We start from the raw sequence: 22,626 nt of genomic DNA on the forward strand, positions 1-22,626 counted from the left end.
TTCCACCTGGTCTGCCCTTTTCAAACTCCACACCAAAGCCTTTCAAGTGCTCGATCACATAATTCCAAACCCTGCCACCGCCAATTCCGCCACCTCTATGCAACAAACTAATCCCGATCTCTGGTCTCGAATTGACGCTGTTGTCCTTCAATGGATATATAGCACTATCTCCCTGGACCTCCTCCATACAATTATTGAAACTGACTCAACTGCCGCCATTGCCTGGAACCGCCTTCATGACATCTTCTCCGATAACAGGCACTCTCGTGCTCTTTTTCTTCAACAAGAATTTTCCAAAATCAAGCTAGCTGACTTCTCTGATATTTCATCATATTGTCAACATCTCAAATCCATCTCCGACCAGCTTGCTAATGTCGATTGCCCCGTTACCAACGATCAAATGGTTCTCCAACTGATCTCTGGCCTAACCGACGCATACGACACCGTTGGCACTCAGATCCGCCACGGTGATCCCTTACCCACATTCCAAAAAGCCCGATCTATGCTAATTTTGGAAGAAACAGCCCGCGCCAGGAAGCCGAATTCAACTCAGGATTCCCTCGCCCTCACTGCTGCATCGTCAGACACATCCCCAACCAGCTATCCGTCGCCCCGACCATCTAATCAGACACCTCATGGAACTCCTTATCACCGCGGAGGCAGACACGGTGGACGCCACGACCGTGGACGAGGGGGGCGTTACAATTCCCGTCCGTCGACAGGACAGTTCCCACGGCCAGCAAATCATTATCCATGGGCTCCTCAATACCCATGGGCGCCGCCACCGCAACAGTTTTGGGCCACGCCGCCATGCCCTTATCCGGCGAATCAGTGGCAGCAGCAACCCTCCTCCGGTCGACATTCTTCCCAATCTGGATTACTTGGGCCTCGACCTGCCATGCCACAAGCTCATCTTACAGAAACAAATTCTAGCTATGTGCCTACTGACATCGCGGAAGCCATGCACACAATGTCCATTACGCCTCCATCCGAGCAATGGCATATGGACACAGGAGCCACCTCCCACATGACAGCTAATCGAGGTACGCTCACTTCTTATTTTAATACGAGCTTCACTGGAAATATAATTGTCGGTAATGGTACCTGTGTACCTATTTGTGGTTCTGGTAATGCTTCTCTAGATACTAAACACCATTCGTTGAAATTAAATAACGTCTTGCATGCTCCTAAACTCATTAAAAACCTTATTTCTGTTCGTCAATTCACTGTTGATAATCAAGTTTCTGTGGAATTTGACCCGTTGGGTTTCTCTGTGAAGGATTTACAGACGGGGACACTTATCATGAGATGTAATAGTCAAGGGGATCTATATCCAGTCATGTCATGCTCACCTACCCCATCTTCGTCTCCGTCCGCTTTCACTGCATTGTCATCTGATGTCTGGCACAATCGTCTGGGTCACCCTGGCCCCACTATTTTGAATCAAATTCTGAATAAAAGTTTGCTTTCTTGTAATAGGATTAGCAATAATTCCGTTTGTTCCTCTTGTGTTAATGGAAAACATGTCAAATTACCTTTTTACTCCTCGCAAAATGTTGCTTGTATGCCTTTCGATTTAATACACAGTGACATCTGGACCTCACCCATAATGAGTTCCAGCGGTCATCGTTATTATGTGCTATTTCTTGATATTTACTCAAATTTTCTATGGACGTTTCCACTTTCTCACAAATCACAAGTTTACTCTGTCTTTCTCACTTTCCGTCAATTTATTCGAACACAATTCGAACGTGACATTAAAACCTTTCAATGTGATAATGGGGGTGAATTCAATAATACATCATTCCGTCAATTCTGTCATACCAACGGAATGCAATTCCGGTTCTCATGTCCATACACGTCTCCTCAAAACGGTAAATCAGAACGTACTATTCGAACCATTAACAACACAATCCGAACTGTCATTAATCATGCTTCTGTTCCGTTCAATTTTTGGCACCACGCCTTAGAACTCGCGACATACTTATTAAACATCTATCCTCACAAAATACTTAGTTATCACTCACCAACTCATATATTGTATCAAACTGAACCTACTTACACTCACCTCCGTGTCTTCGGGTGCCTCTGTTTTCCTCTAATTCCAACTCCGTCTCGTCACAAACTAGAGGCTCGCTCTTTCCCTTGTGTTTTCTTAGGATACCCGTCGCACCATCGCGGATATAAATGTTTTGATTTGTCTAAACGACGAATTATTGTATGTCGACACGTCGTATTTGACGAATCAAAATTCCCATTCAAATCTGATTTTTCCAATAACCTTGTTCCGCCAACAGCGGCTGATCACGGCGACGGCTTACTACCCACGCCGCTGTCTGCCGCGACTTCCCCCTCCATCCCGTCGGGCACGCCCGTGTCTGCTTCTAACATCAGTCCTTCGCAGTCGCCCAGCTCTGTCCGTTGTTCGCCCAGTTCCGAGTCTGTCCACAATAATCGAACACCAGCGTCGAACCAATCCCGGTTATATCAGGTCCCCTCCTCGCCTTTCCACCTATCCTCACCAAGGTCAGCCTCTCCTGTTCGTTTTTTGTCACCAAACGAGTCTGAACCAGCCCCTACTTCCTCGACCAATTCCACCGTACCAGAACCAATCCCTAATTCTAATGCTCATCGTATGATCACAAACCTCGTCGTATGCTCAATTTGTCCACAATCACACAATTCGTCCCGTCTCCTATCCCCAAAACACCAATTCTTGCATTACGTGATCCAAATTGGACACAGGCTATGACCGATGAGTTTGAAGCTCTTATTCAAAATAAGACGTGGGTCCTTGTACCCCGTCCAATTAATGCTAATGTTATTCGTAGTTGGTGGATTTTCAGGCACAAAACAAAATCAGACGGGTCCTTTGAACGGTACAAAGCTCGGCTAGTTGGCAACGGCTCCGGACAATTGCCTGGTATTGATTGTGGAGAGACATTTAGTTCGGTGGTAAAACCAGCTACTATCAGGGCTGTTCTCAGTATTGCACTATCTAAAAATTGGAACCTTCGACAACTCGACGTCAAAAATGCTTTTTTACATGGTGATCTACATGAGACAGTCTACATGCATCAACCATTGGGATTCCGTGACCCTCAGTATCCGGATCATGTTTGCCTGCTTAAAAAGTCCTTGTACGGACTCAAACAAGCACCAAGAGCATGGTATCACCGTTTTGCCAACTATGTTACTTCCGTAGGGTTCACCAACAGTGTGTGCGACAGCTCCCTATTTGTTTATCAGAAAGACACAGACACAGCGTACCTCCTGCTCTATGTTGACGATATAGTACTGGTTACATCATCCGAGAGTCTTCAAACTTCAATACTGTCCAAATTAAGTTCGGAATTTGCAATGAAAGATCTGGGTCCGTTGAATTACTTCTTGGGGATATCCGTCACTAAGTCACCAGGCTGCCTCTTTCTCTCTCAGCGCAAATACGCGGCTGAAATAATCAACAAAGCCGGGCTCAGTAATTGCAACGCTGCCGCCACACCTGTTGATACAAAACAGAAACTTAGCATCTCTTCGGGCTCTCCGTATCATGATCCGACAGAATATAGGCGCCTGGCCGGTGCGCTCCAGTATCTGACCCTTACCCGACCTGACATATCCTATGCAGTTCAACAAGTTTGCCTGTTTATGCATGATCCAAAAACCTCTCACATGGCTGCTCTCAAACGGATTCTCAGGTACATTCAAGGTACTTTTGACTTCGGCCTTCATCTAACTGCTTCACCTATCAGCCAACTGATATCCTATACCGATGCCGACTGGGCAGGGTGCCCCGACACCCGTCGCTCCACATCAGGATACTGTGTGTTTATAGGTGATAACCTTCTCTCTTGGTCGGCCAAGCGACAACCCACCTTATCCCGATCTAGTGCTGAAGCAGAATATCGTGGAGTAGCAAATGTTGTCTTCGAAACATGCTGGATCCGCAATCTGCTACTTGAACTTCGGTGTCCTATTGAAAAATCGACAGTTGTGTATTGTGATAACATAAGTGCAGTTTACCTCACCGGGAATCCAGTTCAACATCACCGCACTAAACATGTCGAAATGGACATCCACTTCGTTCGTGAGAGAATTGCGAAAGGAGAAGTCCGCGTTCTCCATGTTCCATCGAGACACCAACTGGCCGACATATTCACAAAGGGTCTTCCATCATCTCTGTTCGATGACTTCAGGAATAGTCTCAACGTTCGCCCCCCGAACCTTTCAACTACGGGGGTGTATTAGATATTAGATTATTTCCTCACTTATCTGTATATTCAAAATACTTAGTTACCTATAATATAGGAATAGAGTTTTACTGTAACGTGACTTGCTCACTGTATATATCAGTTTCACTTATCAATAATAATCAAGCAGTTACACTAAATCTTATAATAAACAAGAAATATTAAATTGAATTAACCAAAATCTATCAATATAAAAAATTAGTTTAAACTGAATAATAATCAGCTCCACCCAAATTATCTAGAGAACAATTGCAGAGAAATTAATCCAAGAGTTTTTTTTTTCTTTTTTAAGTCCTTAACATTCAAGCCTGTGGAAAAGGGAAGTTCTCTCAAAACCTTGTTTGTTATGTGTTGGTTCAACAAAATTTGCTTCAAGAACACCTAAAAGAGCATTAAAACCATCATGCATATATCAGATTTTAAGCATATTCACCTCAAAATCATATAAAATAATAGTAGTAAGACTTGTTTAAGCAGCTTCTCACCAACCACCCCTCTGCCCCTATTGCTTGAATAGGTCACAACTGGCCAAAATGGCTGAAAAAAGAGAGGAAGGAGGCAACAGTGAGAAGTTAATAAAATGAACGACAATTAATAATACAAGTCAGCTCAACAGAAAATGCTGTCAAAAATCCATTTTTTTATTCCATGACATTACAATGACTCTCACTTGAGGCAGTCCCTTGGCAATTCTATGCATTTTCTTTTTCAAAATCCAAGGACCTCTTGCTTAATGATTCCACCAAACTAGAATGTAAAACAAATTGATTTCATTTCCCAAATATTCCAGTCCAAGAGCTAAGGATATTTCTACGGTGGTATCAATATGAACTGAGGGGATGGCTTTGCCTAAAAACATCTCAAAGAAATCGTACACCTGCACATCCTCCATGAGAAGTCAAATTGTAGGAGGGTAGAAACCGACACTTAAAACTTCCTTTGATTTACATAAACTTGACAAAGAAGGCTACAAAAAGCAAAACAAAAAACAAAAGGAACCTTACCAGTATCAAGCGATTTTTATGGTAGATACTGAAACCATGGACATTTACACGTGGAGCTTCTTTTACAAACCCAATTGTAGTTATGACCTGACCCTGCATATTTAAAACAGAAATTCACACAAGATGGGAGCATTTCTTTCTACAGCATATCACCGAATCTGCAGAGGAAGATTCAGAAGGCCACAGATTATGTTAAAACATCCAAAAGGATACTTGTATACACAACCCCACTTTAAAGGACAGGATGAAGCACTAACAACCACAATGTTTCATTTAAATTATCATCCATAATCAAAACAGAATCATTTATTGAGGTAACAAAACAAGTCTAAATCATAAATAATATCTGTTTGATTTATTATTATTATTATTATTAATTTTTTTTTTCTTTTTTATGTTTTGCATGCATAGGAAGAGGAAGATGTTGAGATTTAGAAAAATTATTTACACAATGCTTTTGATTTTTGTTGGGTATTTGCACATTCAGGTGATTCATGGTTGCCATAGCTTGAATAGAACCCTGATTAATTCATATAATATTAATAAGGAAAAGTTCAGCAAACAATTAATATAACCTCTTTAACTCCACCACATTTAGGTATGTACAAGATGAATTCTGGAAACTTGAGATCATTGGCAAGATTATGATGCTCGACAAGTCGTCCCCGCAATATTATTCTGAAAGTTTCAGGTAGTCTTAAGTACAATATAGACAGCTACACTATAAAGCATAAAAAGGTAAATAATATGAGTCACATGTATAGGTGCATTTACATAAAGATATTGCAGCACATGTGGATACATAAGCATTATAACTTACTCGGAGGGAAGAATGTAATCGGTTAGCTACGTGCTCTTCCCTCCAAGAAGCAAACTTTGTCCCCCATTTTTTTATATCCACACTGATATGAATATCCTGCAACCAAGCCCGCAATAAATCAACTCATTGAGAATAATACTATTAAAATGAGGGGGAAAAACAAAGAGACAAGAATCAGTTTCAACCTCAGGATCTCTTTCAAAGTCCAGTTCTGCATTTCCATCATCACTGAACCATAAATTGTAGATCACAACTTTTGTGCCTTGTGGTCCAATGTCATCAAACTGCAATCAGATTAAGTTTATAAGATAGCAGGCAATCAACAAAACCAGAGAGACATACTATTGCATATGATCAAAGATTTCTCCAAGGAATTGCAAGTTTTGTTCACCTCTTTGTTTCAATTGATATTCATCACATCCTTTTTCTTTTGTTCTCTTTCCCTGTGGTGATTTCGTATGAATGTTAATGGCTAACAAATCCCTTCGGTTGTATGCCAACTTTGTTTAACATTAGTAATAGGATGGCTGCAACCGCTAGGTGTTATAAGCTGTTAATATATTGTTAAGTTTTTGTATTTGTGCTTGCTTCCTTTTCGTGTGCGCTTTGGTTTTGTCAGTTACCAGCAGGTAACAGTACCTTGTTTTGTGTACAGTTATGTTTGTAATGCATATTAAGTAATGGAATTTGCAAACGAACAAAAGTTAAGTTCCTTATCACCAAAAAAGATATAGAGATCTGAGGTTCTCTATAATGAACCTCAACTATTAGCAAATAAAAGTACCAAAGACAAAAAGTCTAACAAGAGTACACCTAATTTAGATTGGAGTCTTTTCACCAATCAACCTATAACTCGATCAAGAGTCTTTAGTCTATGGGTCATAACGACTTGGTATCAAAGCCAAACATTATGGGTGGTCTTCATGATTTACAGATAATAGCATTACTAATTTCCACACACCCCTCAAGATGGTGAAGGACATTTCCATTAAAATTCCAGCTTGGATATGGTGTTCTCAAATATCGAGCTACTTAGCCTCTTAGCGAGAATGTCAGCAAGTGTCCTTGTGTTGGCACATACATATCAAACCATTGTCTATTTAGTCCTTGATGAAATTCCTACGTGTTCCGTCGTATCGTGTTGAATTGGGTTGTGGGATTGCTTATTGCTGACTTGTTATCACAGAACAGTTTCATAGGACATCCCACTTAATCTTTAAGTCTTCAAGAATACTTTTCAACCAAAGAAATTCATATGTATTGCTCGAAATTTTGCTTCAACACTAGAACGTGCTACTACCCCTTATTTTTTGTTTCTCCACGTCACATGGTTCCGTCCAAGGAATGTACAACACCCTGAAGTAGAACTCTTGTTAGCAATTGATCATGCATACTCAGCATGAGTGTAAGCTTCCACTATCACATTTTCATTTCTCTTGAACAAGATCCATCTTCCATGTATTCTCTCAAGGTATTGCAAATTTTTGTGTTTTGCAAGTAGACTTTTTGTAACGATTAGGAATTCCTGGCAGTAGTAATTAGGGTAGAATTGAAATAGGGAAGAGAAGAATAGAAGAAAAGAGAAGAACATAGATTAGAAGAAGGAATTGCAGAGTTTAGAGAAGAGAAGTTGAAGGAAAGAGAAAGTAAGATTTCATTGATTTTCATTTGATAATAGATAAGTTCCTAAGGAAGAGACTAAATAGGAAAAGCTATGCTGACGTGGCAGCAGTTACCATAGCACACAGATGTGCTATTTTACAGTTATTGTGTGACAAACTCATAATAGAAAAAATAACCACCAAATAAGCAATAACAAGACAATTAACTCCTAATTAATAGCTAAAATAACTCCTTAATAGTCGTGACACTTTTCTAGGATTATGTATAACTAATTAAGCTTATTGCATACTTTTCATGGAACCAATTGAACTAAAAGCTTAAGCTCATAGTTAAGGCCCAATTCATATTAATATCTGACACATCCCTGTACGTGAATGCCTACTAGGTTTGAAGCGTGCACAACACAGACCCATATTACCATGTTATGGAACCAATTGAACTAAAAGTTTAAGTTGATAGTTAAAGTCCCAATTTATACTAATATCTGACAATTAGTATGTTATGAACGCGGGTTTGGGATCTTGTTATTGGACCTTGTGCACCCTAAAATCCTACAGGAAAGAATGCTTAAAAGTCTTCCTTCCCTTACCTATCTTGTTGAAACGGTTAGGAGCTCGTTAAGAGAGAACCCCACAATCTCAAAATTGTTAGGGGCTTATTAATCTCTATAGATTTCATTTGGATTTTCAACTGATGCTATTTTATTAATAATCTCTCCTTTAAATAGAGGAGACAGAATTACACAATAGGAATAATGCTAGCTAGGGCTGCATAGGCAGCGATTGATTGGGAAAAGAGAATAACCACTATTAGTGCATGAATCCTAAATAGACAGAAACTACTATAACTGAAACACACCCTAGATGGAAACTAATTAATGCACGACTCCTAATTAGGTCTCTAAAACATAATGCTGATTAGGACTCTAAACAGTAACAGATTGTTCACGATATTGCCTTCCCCTTTGAAAATGCGCATGACCTCATGCGCATGAAATTCCATTGCCATCCTCCTCAGTTTCTGATTGGTGCTCCTCGATTCCTTCCAATAAAAATAATTTCTTGCATTTATGTCCAGCAGTATATTTTTCATCACAATTATAACAAACCCCTTTAATTGGACGCTCGTCCATCTCTCCATGGCTCAATCTTTTGATAAAAAGGGGGTTTAGCCTCATGAATTGTGACTATTTGACGCAGTTCTGGTTGGCTTTCCTGAAACAGCTAGTTCGTCGTTAATATAACCTTGCAAGGCTCATTGCTTTTTGTTAGATCTGGCGGATTCTGGAGTTCAACCTAAACTGCTATAGAATCCTTCAGTCCACTCAAGAATAACTCAACTTCCTGTCGAGGTAACAACGCATCAGCCCTGGCAGCCAGCTTCTCAAACCGTTTCTGGTATTCTTCCACTGCCCTGGTCTGTCGCATCTTGGTTAGTTCCCCCAGTTTGTTGCTTCGGATTGGAGGACCAAATCGCAAATTGCAATGCTCTTTGGGATCTTGTTATGGGACCTTGCACCCTAAAATCCTCTAGGAAAAGAATGCTCAAAAGTCTTCCTTCCCTTACCTATCTTGTTGAAACCGTTAGGAGCTCGTTAAGAGAGAACCCCATGATCTCAGAATTGTTAGGAGCTCGTTAAGAGAGAACTCCCTGATCTCTATAGATTTTAATTGGATTTTCAACTGATGCTATTTTATTAATAATCTCTCCTTTAAATAGAAGAGACAGAATTACAAAATAGGAAACAAAACTAATTTGGGAAAGAGAATAACCACTGTTAATGCATGAATCCTAAATAGACAGAAACTATTATAACTGAAACAAATCCTAGATGGAAACTATTTAATGAACGACTCCTAATTAGGAGTCTAAAACATAATACTAATTAGGACTCTAAACAGCAACACCTCGTTCATGACATAGTATAATGTGTCATCAACATATACTAGTAGTACTATAACTTCCCGGGTGCATGAAATACTGTGTCATACTACAAGTCTAATCTGTTTGACCTATTTTACTTCAAGTCTATTTTCTCTATTGTCAATTTAGTGGCAAGAAAACTACAATCACATTAAATTTGTTGAAGACTGGATGAAAATGGTCCTATATAAATGGTAAAATGAAAACGAGGAAATGAAAGACCTTCAAGAAGTTCCCTCGTTGCTATTGAATCTAGACAACAGTATATTTTATGATTAGGAGGCATTTTGTTGGTAGCTGCTTTTAAAAGTAATAATAATAAAAAAAGGAAGATTGGCACAGGGGCATGTTCTGCAACCAGCAGTAGTCGGACCAGCTCCTCTTGAATCTATACACAAGAAAGGAAAAAGAACTACCCAACTTTTTTTCACTTGACATGGCTAAGACTTCCGATACCAAGGCCCTAAACTAGAGCATGGGCCACATCTGTCTAAGCTATCATGGCGACCCTCACACTCTATAGAAGCAATTTGAGGCCATTATGACCTTCTGGGGGACAAAGCGACGTTCAAGTTAAAAGAGAAAGCGAATAAGTAACCAACAAAGCAAGGCAAAACGATCTGAATGTCCAATTAGAAGACCTTTCTAGAGATTTTGCTGCCCATCAACTTCCCTTCTAAACGGAAGCTTTGAATCTGTTGGGTTCGTTAAGCCAGTGCAAGATATTTTTTCCATCTAATGACAGTTACGGAGGACAAAGTTGGTCCAGCTTCATTCCATTTGGAGGATGATATCAACAACTGGTTTCATAAAGTTTGAGCATAATTGAGTTGGAAGGACTTCAAGTTGAATTTCAAACTACTATACGGTCCCACCTATCAGGAGCAACAAGGTCAGAGAATTATCAAAGGTCTGAATCAGGCTTAGTAGAGACGGCTATGAGGGAAGCTTTGAATAGTTGATCCTTATTGAGACCACAAACTCTTTAAAAAGGAATAGATTGCAAAATTTCCAGCAAATCTAGAAAGTCAGAAAAGCAACACTCCAGATTCAAAATAGATTTATGTTTAAGTTCCCATTACATCAAACCAGCTCCTTCCTACAGCCATGAGTGTTAATATAAACTTGTTTCAAAGGAATGATCTAAACTGAACACATCTTAGGATATTTGCTGGCAGTTTGGTGCTCCTTTTCAAACAAGTGGAAATTATTCACCACTGGGTTTATACTAAATTACTAATCCATAAATACCTTTTCCTTAAGATGTTTGTGGGGAAATTCAGGAAATGAGAATCAAAAGATCCATTGTAAAGTACGTTGAAAGGAGGTACCCTTGATCAGTCTGAAGATGACATTAAGAGCAGGGGGAAAAAGGAATTTTCATCACAATATCTCCTTGGCCTCAGAGTCAAAAGACCATAGCACTAATAGAACTCACCTTTCTATTCAATTGTTGATATTTATTGTTATTATCATTTTCAAATGGAGCCGACCCTTAGATAGGAAAAACCCACGAGTCGCAGGAGGTGTACCTTCTAAATGAGCCATTCCTTGAATGGATGACATGAGTTGAACAACGTTCAAGCTATCAAGTCAACCCAATCTATTTTAGAACATTAAAGGCAATCTCTATTAGAAAATGCTCCAAGACTAAATACAATGTGTATGCTCAAATCCTAAGTTTTGAAGAGAACTTGGAGTCTTGATTCCAAAAAAAAGTGTCAGGGGAACTTTGATTTCTATGTACATCAATAATATACATATATACATAAATAAACACATGATTATATGCATATGCTAAAATAGAATATAAGTTGCCTTAAATTAAAGTGCTCCTATTTTCTTGCTAAGATAAATTATACGGGTAATAAACTAAATAAAAAGAAAATCCTCAACATTTAATAAAATGAATATCTGAAGGAGTAGACAGTGTAAGATGATAAATGATGGGGGATTGAGAAGGGGAAAAAGAGAACTGAGAAGAGGAAAAAAGATTCTGTACTTGTTGCAGAAGCTCTGCTTCTGTTGAATATGGAGACCACTGTAACAGCATGGAAAGATTAGACATATAGTGCTCCTTCCCAGAGCGAGGATGAATTTCTAATTTGTCACTTACACTATTAAACTCATAATCTACCTGCAAACAGAACAGACTCTTCAAGTATTTAGCTCTAGAAGTGAAAATGCAACACTAGAACACAAAAACAACAACTTCTGCTCCACTAAAACAATATAAAATCATATTCATCAATATTAGGTGAATATAGCATTATTCATCAAACCAGCTACTAATTCCTTAAATTGGCTCGAGAGTCAAATCACAAGGTTATGGCATGTGCAAGACCGATAGAAACAAGTATAAAAAACAAACAGATACAAATCACAGAAAGGAAACAGATGCAATGCAGAAATGGAAGAAATCCCCAAATCTAACCAGAACCAAAGTTCTTCTCTACTCAAAGAGTGGAGACAACGAGCCAAATAACAATCCTATTCCTTCGCTCCTCACACTCTCCATCACTAGAAATACCCTACAACAACGTTTACCGTTGCGCCAAGGCTCGCCCTCAGCTCACCACTTCTATACAACTCAAAAATAACTAATTATGCCCTCTACCTCATTATCACATTGTCTAGCGATACTCCCCCGTAAAAGGTTTTGTCCTTAAGGTTGGAGTCAAAAGGACTTTTTTTTGTTGAATGCAGACCCATCCTTTTGAGAGGGACCCTTCCAATCCAGTAGTCTTACATGGAATCAACCATTAGAACACTGCGTCCCTTTTAGGCAATAGAACATTTGGAGCTACCAAATCACAATTGCCCCAATCTTTACAGTAGAGTTGTCCAAATAGTTCCAAGAGGAAAGATGAAATAATTTGGTTAGCATAGCATCCAAAAAAGAAAAGCTAGCTTCTGTAGCAATTTTCCAAAACCGACTATCTAACAGGGAAAAAAAAAGAATGGAACTTTGCTGAAAAACTCGTGATGTTTCTCCAAGCATGAAACTTGGTCTTTGTCAACTAAAGGAAGCAAAGAGTAAGCGTACTCCTAACCTTGCTGATATCTCATTCATAACCAGCTTTGTTGTTAAAACGCAATCATATCTGATACCATAGCCAGCTTTCCCATCTCATCATTCACAAATCCAACCAAAACTTGCTCCCTTATTTTCACAAGGGTACAATTTTGTGTAATACTAATTTGGTACCAGATCTTCAATTTACATCTCAACATTAAATTCTTCATAGTCACAAACCTCAACAGTAATGGACATTTTTGAAACCAATTGCAAAGTTGAATTATCAACATACTAAGACCCAAAAATCCCCATATGATGATCATTAACAGCCTCTACCTTCCTCTAATTCACCAAGAACAAAAGGGGATCAACCTTTTCTTTTGTAAGACCATCCTTGACAGTTTGAATAAGAGAATAAACATCCTATCCTTTTTGGTGAAAGCTTCAAAACTTCAAGAGAATTATCACGAACAATGTCTCTCAAGAGAAACAGCAACTGAAAATCTCAAATACAAGACTCATGAATAGAACTCTTAGTTTGAGAGAACAATATCAGGTGAGATGTATGACCAATAGGTTTATATTTTTTTCTGTTGTATTTCCAGTTGAAATGGAGTCTGCCCAAATTAATGTCAGTAAAAGAATAGTCTTATGACTAATCAACCTCTGCTTCCTCACTGAAATCCCTTTCAAAACGCTGAAGCTTGAGCAGAAAACTAAAATCAAGCAAACAATTAGTCTCCCCAACCAAAATAGCATTGGCCATTATCTTACCCACCACCACTAATTGCATGTCAGCTGTCCCAATTTTAAACATCTATCTCCCATTGCTGGACATGTTCCCTCTTACTCATTGCAGCGTCAAATAAAAAGTTCCTAATTCTACCCTTGGGTCTTGAACATTGATTCGTGTCCCTTGAAATAGGAGATAAAATAGTAGGCATGGCAACTCAAAATCCTTCTCAATGCAGCCTTGTACAGTTCTCCTCTTTTCTCTATCAGACCCAACTCCTTCACTATATATGAATTACCATCTCGCATTCAAAAAAAATTATAAATAACGCCAGCACCCGTTAATTTCCCTCTTCATGGTCGTTCCCCACAGAAATTAATTGTAATTTCAGTAATATCCTTGACCAGTATCAGTAAATAAGGGCTTCCCTGAAAATTGTGATGTGACAAAAAGAATTTCCATGGTAGTTAAAAAGAAACTTACAGAACTCCCTTCCATCACAACACTATTTCTTCCACCTGTTCTGTGAACTGATAATGAAGTTTATAAAGGCGAATATCTCGTCTTCTATTGAACCTAAGTTTCAATGTGTTGAATATTGATGAAGAATTTGGCACAATAGTGGGAAAGTTAGAATTATTAGGAAAATAATCCCTTTTATCGGGTCTAAAGATTTGGCCTGTATCCACATAAATTGAGGTCCGTGTGGCCTTATTAGCTAAAGGCACATAATGGTTCCCCTCTCATGCACAACACCGTCTCTCTTGTTTTGTGAGAGCAGGAATCTCCTTTCCAACGCAGAGATGGGTGCAAATTATGGTTTCAGAATCTTGTAGTCTCGCCAAATTTTCCATGCTTCAAATCTGGCTTTAGAGGTCCTAATGAAACAGTGGAGAGTATCTATTCCTCTCGATTTTCTTCATCTTTCTAATCTTAAAAATCCATGATAATACTCGAGTGATATCCTCATCTTGATATCCTCATCTAGGGTGATAACAGTGAGAAACCAACACACTTCTGCTTTTGAAAGAGAGAGAGAGAGGAATAATCTCTACAGGGGCTGTTGGTATTTTATGGGGATAGGGATAGAGATATGGATAGGGATAAAGGTTGCGATAGAGATAAAGATAAAAGATTAGGATAAGAATAAAAATAAGATAGGGGGGTTTATTATTCCATGTTTGATATATAGGATAGAGATAGTGATAAAATAATTCATTTTAATCTATCAACCTAACTTCAGAAATACTTGGAACACCCACTTTAAAATGTCCGAGTCACCGGTGAATTCCCCAAGTACCTTGGAATACCCACAATCATAGGCAGAAGCAAGAAATCAGTTTTCTCTAGTATTAAAGAGAGAATACACAAGAGAATTAAAGGGTGGGGCGAACGACTGTTGTCAGTAGGCTGGAAAGAGGTGCTGATTAAATCTGTACTTCAAGCCATACCAACTTACATTATGTCCTGTTTCCTACTTTGAGGAAATACAGAGCTTAATTAGCCGATACTGGTGGGGTGGTTCAGATTCAAAGCGACCTATCTACTGGCTTAGCAGGGATGCCTTGTGCCAAGCAAAGCAAGAGGGGGGGATAGGGTTCAGATGGCTCCGGTCTTTTAACATGGCGCTACTGGCAAAGCAATTTTGGCGTCTGTTGAAAAATCCAGATTCGCTCTGCTCCCGAGTGCTAAAAGCTAAATACTTCCCTCATTCCTGTCCCCTAGAAGCGACGGCGGCTAAGCACCCCAGTTATGTTTGGCGTAGCATCTGGGCAACAAGGTCAGCCATTCGTGATGGTATGATGTGGCGGGTAGGCAACGGTCAGAAAATCAGAATATGGCAGGATAATTGGGTGCCCTCTCTGAATGCCTGTAGACCTCTGGTTTGCCTTGCTCCCACGCGCCCTGGCCTAGTTCAGGAGTTACTCAATTCTGAAGGTACGGACTGGAACCACACTATTCTTAACTCGTGTTTTCTTTTGACAGATCGCATTGAAGTGGAAAAGATCAGAATTAGCCCATCACGGTATACGGACGATTGCTATTGGGGACTGACTGCAAACGGAAGATTCTCCGTAAGATCCTGCTATTATCACATTGAACAACGACGAAAGCAAAGCGCCCTGACTTCATCCTCAAACACCAGTAATTGTAACAATTTGAATTGCTCAGTGATTGTTATTGATGTGTAATTCATATGTATATACAGAGTACAGTTCACTTTGCAGTCAATGACTAATCCTATATTCTAGGCTAGAAATAGGGAACTAAGCTGTGTTAAATATACAGATAAGATATCAGCTACAAATAAATAATATACTCTAATACACCCCCGTAGTCGATATGTTCGGAGGCCGAACATTGAGACTATTGCGAAAGTCTTCAAAGAGTGGTGAGGGCAGTCCTTTGGTAAAGATGTCAGCGATTTGATATCGAGAAGGGACGTGTAGAACGCGGACTTCTCCTTTTGCAACCCTTTCCCAAACCAAATGAATATCCATCTCCACATGTTTGGTTCGGTGGTGTTGAACTGGATTTCTTGTGAGGTAAACGGCACTGACATTGTCACAGTAGACTACAGTTGATTTCTGAATCGGGCAACCGAGCTCAAGAAGAAAGTTACGTATCCAGCATGTTTCAGACACTACATTTGCAACCCCACGATATTCTGCTTCGACACTTGAGCGAGATAGAGTAGGCTGTCGTTTGGCAGACCAAGAAACAAGATTTTCTCCAAAAAATACACAGTAGCCTGATGTCGATCGACGAGTGTCGGGACAACCCGCCCAGTCAGCATCGGTGTAAGAGGTTAATTGACCTGGAGAAGATGCAATTAAAGTAAGACCGAGATCAAGGGTGCCTTGAATATACCGAAGAATTCGTTTAAGTGCGATGTGAGATGTCTTGGGATCGTGCATGAACAAGCAGATCTGTTGAACTGCATACGATATGTCAGGTCTGGTGAGTGTAAGATACTGGAGAGCACCTGTCAATTTTCTGTATTCTGTTGGATCATGGTAGGCGGGGCCGGAAGAAATACTGAGCTTCTGCTTGGTGTCAACAGGAGTGGCGGCTGGATTGCAGGATTCAAGGCCAACTTTTTCAATTATTTCTGAAGCATATTTGCGTTGAGATAGAAATAGGGAACCGGGTGAGTGAGTGACAGATATCCCCAAGAAGTAGTGCAGTTGACCCAAGTCTTTCATTGCAAATTCTGATTTCAATTTGGAGAATATGGAATCTTGAAGCTTGTCAGAGGAGGTAACTAAAACAATATCATCAATGTACAGGAGAATATAAGCTGTGTCTCTACCGTGTTGATAGACAAATAATGAGTGATCTGATACGCTGTTGGTGAAACCCATGGTAATGACATATGTGGCAAATCGCTGGTACCAGGCCCTTAGGGCTTGCTTGAGTCCATATAATGATTTTTGAAGAAAACAAACGTGGTCAGGATGCTTTGTATCACGAAATCCCAACGGTTGGTGCATGTATACTGTTTCACTGAGGTCTCCATGTAAGAAAGCATTTTTGACATCTAATTGGCGAAGATTCCAATTTCGAGAAAGGGCAATACTTAGAACAGCTCGAATGGTAGCCGGCTTAACCACAGGGCTAAATGTTTCACCACAGTCAACTCCAGCCAATTGTCCTGATCCATTTCCCACTACCTGTGCTTTGTACCTTTCAAATGAGCCATCGGACTTGGTCTTGTGCTTGAAAATCCACCAACTACGAATAACATTAGCATTTTTCGGACGGGGTACTAGTAGCCACGTCTTATTTTCAATAAGAGCCTCAAATTCATCAGTCATGGCTTATGTCCAATTTGGATCACGGAATGCAAGGGCTGGTGTTTTGGGAATAGGGGATATGACAGGTGACACAAAGGTGGATAGATTAAGCATACGACGAGGTTTGTGTATCCCGTGTTGTGCTCGTGTGGTCATAGTATGAGTGTTTGGATTAGGTATGGTGTTGGTTGATGACTCGACAGCAGTGGATGTTTGAGGAGGTCGAACAGGATTACGATGGTGGGATAGCGGAGGAGAGGGCAGGGGACGACCGGGACGACTGGGACGCGACAAACGATGGAGAGGAAATGAGAGGGGAAACCGAGGGAGACGGGATGGAAGGGGACAACGCGGGAGAGGCAAGAGACGGGATAGGTGAAGAGGAGGGGATGGGCGAGAGGTATGATCGGGACAGGGAAGTGACGGGAATCGAGGGAGACGAGAGGTGTTGTAGCGACGCTGGAGACGACAGGAGGCCGTCGAACGCTTCCGAAACCGAAGATGCAGGAGGGCGAGCTGCTGGTTTCGGTGAAAACAGAAAATTGGATTCGTCGGACACGACATGACGAGAAACGATGATTCTGTTTTTGGACATGTCAAAACATTTATATCCTCTATGATTGGACGGGTAACCGACGAAGACACACGGGTAGGAACGAGCTTCTAACTTATGACGAGACGGAGAGGGAATGAGAGGGAAGCACAAACACCCGAAAACACGTAAATGTGAATAAGTAGGGTCCCGTTGATAGAGAATTTTGGTGGGAGAATGGTAACCCAAGATTTTGTGAGGATATATGTTTAGGAGGTAAGTAGCAATTTCTAGACCATGGTGCCAAAAATTAAACGGGACAGAGGCATGATTCATGACAGTGCGAATTACATTATTAATGGTTCGAATTGTACGTTCCAATTTCCTATTTTGGGGTGATGTGTATGGACAAGAGAATCGAAATTGTATTCCATTATTTTGATAGAACTGACGGAATTCACCCCCATTATCGCACTGAAAAACTTTAATGTCACGCTCAAATTGTGTGCGGACAAGGGATCGAAAATGAAGAAACACAGAAAATACTTGTGATTTATGAGCTAAAGGAAAAGTCCATAAAAAATTTGTGTAATTATCTAGAAAGAGCACATAGTAACGATGACCACTGGAACTTAAGGAAGAAGATGTCCAGATATCACTGTGAATTAAATCAAAAGGCATGCAAGCAAAATTGTAAGAGGATTGAAACGGTAATTTAACTTGTTTTCCATTAACACAAGAGGAGCAAATAGAAATATTCTTAATCTTATTACACGAAATCAAATTTTTATTCATCAGGGTGTGCAAAATTGGAGGTCCAGGATGTCCCAAACGATTGTGCCAAATATCAGAAGACAAAGCAGTAAGAGCAGAATGAGAAAACAGTGAGGCGGAGGAGCTAGACATGACTGGATAAAGATCTCCCGTCCTATTACATCTCATGATAAGTGTCTCCGTCTGTAAATCCCTCACAGAGAAACCCAATGGATCAAATTCCACAGACACTTGGTTATCAACAGTAAATTGACGGACAAAAATAAGATTTTTAATGAGCTGAGGAGCATGCAAAACATTGTTCAATTTTAAGGGATGGTGTTTAGTAGTTAAAATTGCATTACCAGAACTACAAAGAGGAACACAATGACCATTACCAACAATAATATTACCATTGAGGCTCGAATCAAAATAAGAGGTGAGCGTACCTTTGTGAGTTGTCATGTGAGATGTAGCTCCTGTGTCCATGTGCCATTGATCAGAAGGCGGTGTGATTAACATAGTGTGCATAGCCGCAGCAATATCAGTCGGAGCATAAGACGGAGTGGCTACATTGAGATGTGCTTAGATGCATATTTGGTCCAGGTCCAAGGATCCCGGATTGAGACGGCGGATGTCCAAAGGGCGTTTGGTTAGCCCATGTGTTCGTAGGCTATGGACAGGGCGGGGTGGCCCACGATTGCTGCGGTGGCCATGGAGAAGAGTAGGCCCAAGGCGGGCTGTACGAATAGCGAAACCCGGAACCGGAGGGACGCGAGCTATAGCGACCACCGTGTCTGCCGCGGCAATAACTGCCGCTGTTTCTGCCGCCGCGAGAAAAATGAGTGGGGCGGTGGTGCGCTGGCCGCGCAGGTGGAAAGTAGGACGACGGGTGATGGGAGACGGAAGTTGCCGAGGCGAGAGCTACAAAATCCGAAGGAGGAACGGACTTGCGGGCACGGGCGGTTTCTTCGAGTATGAGCATAGATCGGGCTTTGGGGAAGGAAGGGAGGGGATCTCCATGTCGGATCTGTGTTCCAACTGTATCGTATGCATCAGTCAATCCAGAAATAAGTTGGAATACCATTTGATCATTGGTAGCAGGGCAGACCACATTTGATAATTGATCAGAAATAGATTTGAGGTGTTGATAGTAGGAGATATCAGAGAAATCGTCCAACTTGATTTTTGAGAATTCTTGCTGGAGAAATAGGGCACGAGAGTGCTCATTGTCAGAGAATATATCCTGTAGACGGGTCCAGGATTTGGCTGCAGTGGAATCGGGTTCGATGATGGTGTGAAGCAAATCAAGTGAAATAGTGTTGTATATCCATTGGAGGACAACAGCATCAATGCGAGACCAGAGTTCAGGGTTTGTGTGCTGCAGAGAGTCAGCGGAAGTGTTTGTGGTTGGGGAAGCGATGATGTGATCAAGGACCTCAAAGGCTTTGGCATGAAGTTTAAACAGGGCAGCCCAGGTTGGGTAATGTCCTTTTTCATTGTCTAGGGTAATTTTCATAAAGGTAGATATGTTTGATACTCTGAGGGATGGATGGGTTGTGTTTAATTTTTCCGGATTGGTTGTCATGGTGTTCGAGTTTTTGGTGTGTGGTGTTTCGGTGTTAGAGGTCACGGAGGTATTTGTCATGGCGGCGGTGGTGAGGTATCGGCGGCGACGGCCGAAAAAAATAGGTTAGGGGGAAAGGTGTTTCGGTTTGGGGAGAGAGACAGAGAGAGATAGGTTAGGGTTTGGTCTCTGATACCATGTAACAATTTGAATTGCTCAGTGATTGTTATTGATGTGTAATTCATATATATACAGAGTGCAATTCACTTTGTAGTCAATGACTAATCCTATATTCTAGGCTAGAAATAGGGAACTAAGTGTGTTTATGATACATGGACTCGTTGAAAATGGCAACGTACCGGTCTCGACACGACACGACACGGATCCGGGTATGAAATCCGTGTCGGATTCGTGAGTAAACTCTCGGATACGGCAAGCTCTGAAGGTCTGCCGCCGCTGTATGTAGAAGATGTGCGCAGACACCATTGAAGATGAAGGTATGCCGTTGTATGTTAATCGTATTTGTTGAGATCTCAGATCTCAACGAAGAAGAAGGTGCCTAACCCTAATGAGTTGGGCACCATTTTAAAAAATAAAAATTGGGCCCAAATTGTTTAATCTGAGCCCTTTTTTTTTAATTAGTTCTGCACTCCAAAACGACGTAAAACGACGTCGTTTTGGAGTGCAGAACTAATGAAAAGAATATCCCACCTCCTCCAGAAAATTAAACTAAAAAACATCCCTAAATCCAAAATAGAACAAATACCTTTCACCAGAATATCGCGCCTCCTCTTCTTCTCAGACTCTTCATCTCCCACCTATCCCTACCATCCTATCCTATCCCTAATTAATTGCTTCTTCCTTTCTCTAATATAAAAAAGCTTCTCCATAGACAAACTGAAATATGCACTTGCGTATCTTGTGCACTTGTTGATTGTTGATTGAACTTTTAATTTTTAAATTTTAATTAATCAGTTAATGGATGTTTTGTTTTTTTTTCAAATTTATATATATATAAATATATAAAAAAAATATTCTCGTATCGCCGTACCCGTGTCCAAATTTAGGACAGAGTCCCCGTGTCCAAAATTTTTTAACTTACCGTACCGGATACTTGGATCCACACCCGTTTCGGACACTCGTACCCGAGTCCATGTAACATAAGTGTTAAATATACAGATAAGATATCAGCTACAAATGAATAATATACTCTAATAGTAACGAGATGTGGCTACTGCTATGGCGAACGGACATACCGCCGAAGATTAAACATTTCGTCTGGTTGCTACTAAGTGGTACCGTGTGCGATGATGCTGCGGCGACGCGAAATTGATGCAAATTCGTTATGTCGTCTCTGCGATATGGCGGACGAGGACCTACGACACGCCTTCAGTCGGTGTCCCGCGCGGTGCAAGTGTGGAAACGCACAGCGATGACTCTGCGTTGGGACGTCGTTCAAGCACCTGACTGCAGATCATGGCTTGCGGAATGCTAGAAAATATCTGATGATGACGAAGATAGACGAATTGGACTTGTGACACTCTGATGGCTTTGGCACAGACGGAACATCCTTATACACGAGGGTAAAATGATTACAGCCGAAGGATTGGTTCTAAATATTTCTGACTTCCTATCGGAGTGGTGACAGGCAAACAGCAGTCCTGAACCGATACGCGACAATCCTCTCCTTGACCCTTACAAGACCTGGCGTCGTCCACCCGCTGGAGTCACAAAAATTAACTGTGACGCCGCATGGCTGGACAATGGCTTAGCCACAAGGTTCAGAGTAATTTCCCGCGACTCGAACGAGACTGTACTGTTTTCCCAAGAGCGAGATATGAGTCTTATTCTTCAAATCCTATACCCAAGAGGTGGGTGTTATAAGGAGGCGGGATAAGGTCCTGCGATTTAATAGGATGGAAAAATCTATCTTATCCCTCAAATTAATGTTATGTAGTTTAAATAAGGTTAAAATAGTAAAATGTATTATTTTATCCCTATCCCTATCCCTATCCCACATACCAAACATTGAATAATAATTCTCGACTATCATATTTTTATCCTTATCTCTATCCCAATAGAATACCAAATGCCCCGTAAATGGAATATATATATATATATATATATATATATATATATATATGATACTTGCTATACAAGGTAAGAGTATAAATTATATTTATACTAATTCCTATAATCAAGGAGCTAATTACTGTATAACAGCAGTGTAAAAGCTATATGAATCTGTAACAAGAGATTCAGATAGCCTGGAGTTCCAACTGACCGAGTTTCTTTCTTCTCCTAAAGATCCAATTGGGCTTATAATACCTCCGTTGCTAATTCGTCGGTCTCCGTAATGGATCCAGCAGGTCAAAACAATAGATATAACCCACAGAAAGGAAACAAAGAAAAAGAGCTGATATTATTTAAGGAATATATGAAATCCAACATAAAGTAACAGATATAATAGAAAAGGCAGAAATCCCCAACTCCATCCAGAACATGCCTATAAGAGTAGAGGGCAACGAGCCAAACGACAACTCTATTCCTGCCCTCATCATACTCTCCGCTTAATAGAAGTACCAACATACCTGAATTACCCCTA

The 22,626-nt window shown here is 40.5% G+C and overlaps 1 protein-coding gene across 1 annotated transcript in view; it reads right to left on the reverse strand.

Moving 5' to 3' along the window:
- LOC136217885 (protein MICRORCHIDIA 6-like) overlaps positions 1–22,626 on the reverse strand; it is a 28,648-nt gene that overhangs the window by 1,681 nt on the left and 4,341 nt on the right. The window contains exons 8-17 of the mRNA XM_066004577.1: positions 11,623–11,757; positions 6,260–6,358; positions 6,042–6,170; positions 5,830–5,970; positions 5,255–5,347; positions 4,736–4,787; positions 4,551–4,631; positions 4,427–4,432; positions 3,876–3,973; positions 633–893 (exon numbers count right to left, since the gene is read on the reverse strand). Of these exons, the coding sequence (XP_065860649.1) occupies positions 633–893; positions 3,876–3,973; positions 4,427–4,432; positions 4,551–4,631; positions 4,736–4,787; positions 5,255–5,347; positions 5,830–5,970; positions 6,042–6,170; positions 6,260–6,358; positions 11,623–11,757 (1,095 nt within the window). The remainder of the gene's footprint in view (positions 1–632; positions 894–3,875; positions 3,974–4,426; positions 4,433–4,550; positions 4,632–4,735; positions 4,788–5,254; positions 5,348–5,829; positions 5,971–6,041; positions 6,171–6,259; positions 6,359–11,622; positions 11,758–22,626) is intronic.

Source organism: Euphorbia lathyris, chromosome 1, assembly GCF_963576675.1.
Source record: "Euphorbia lathyris chromosome 1, ddEupLath1.1, whole genome shotgun sequence".
In the NCBI taxonomy this organism is placed as follows: domain Eukaryota; kingdom Viridiplantae; phylum Streptophyta; class Magnoliopsida; order Malpighiales; family Euphorbiaceae; genus Euphorbia; species Euphorbia lathyris.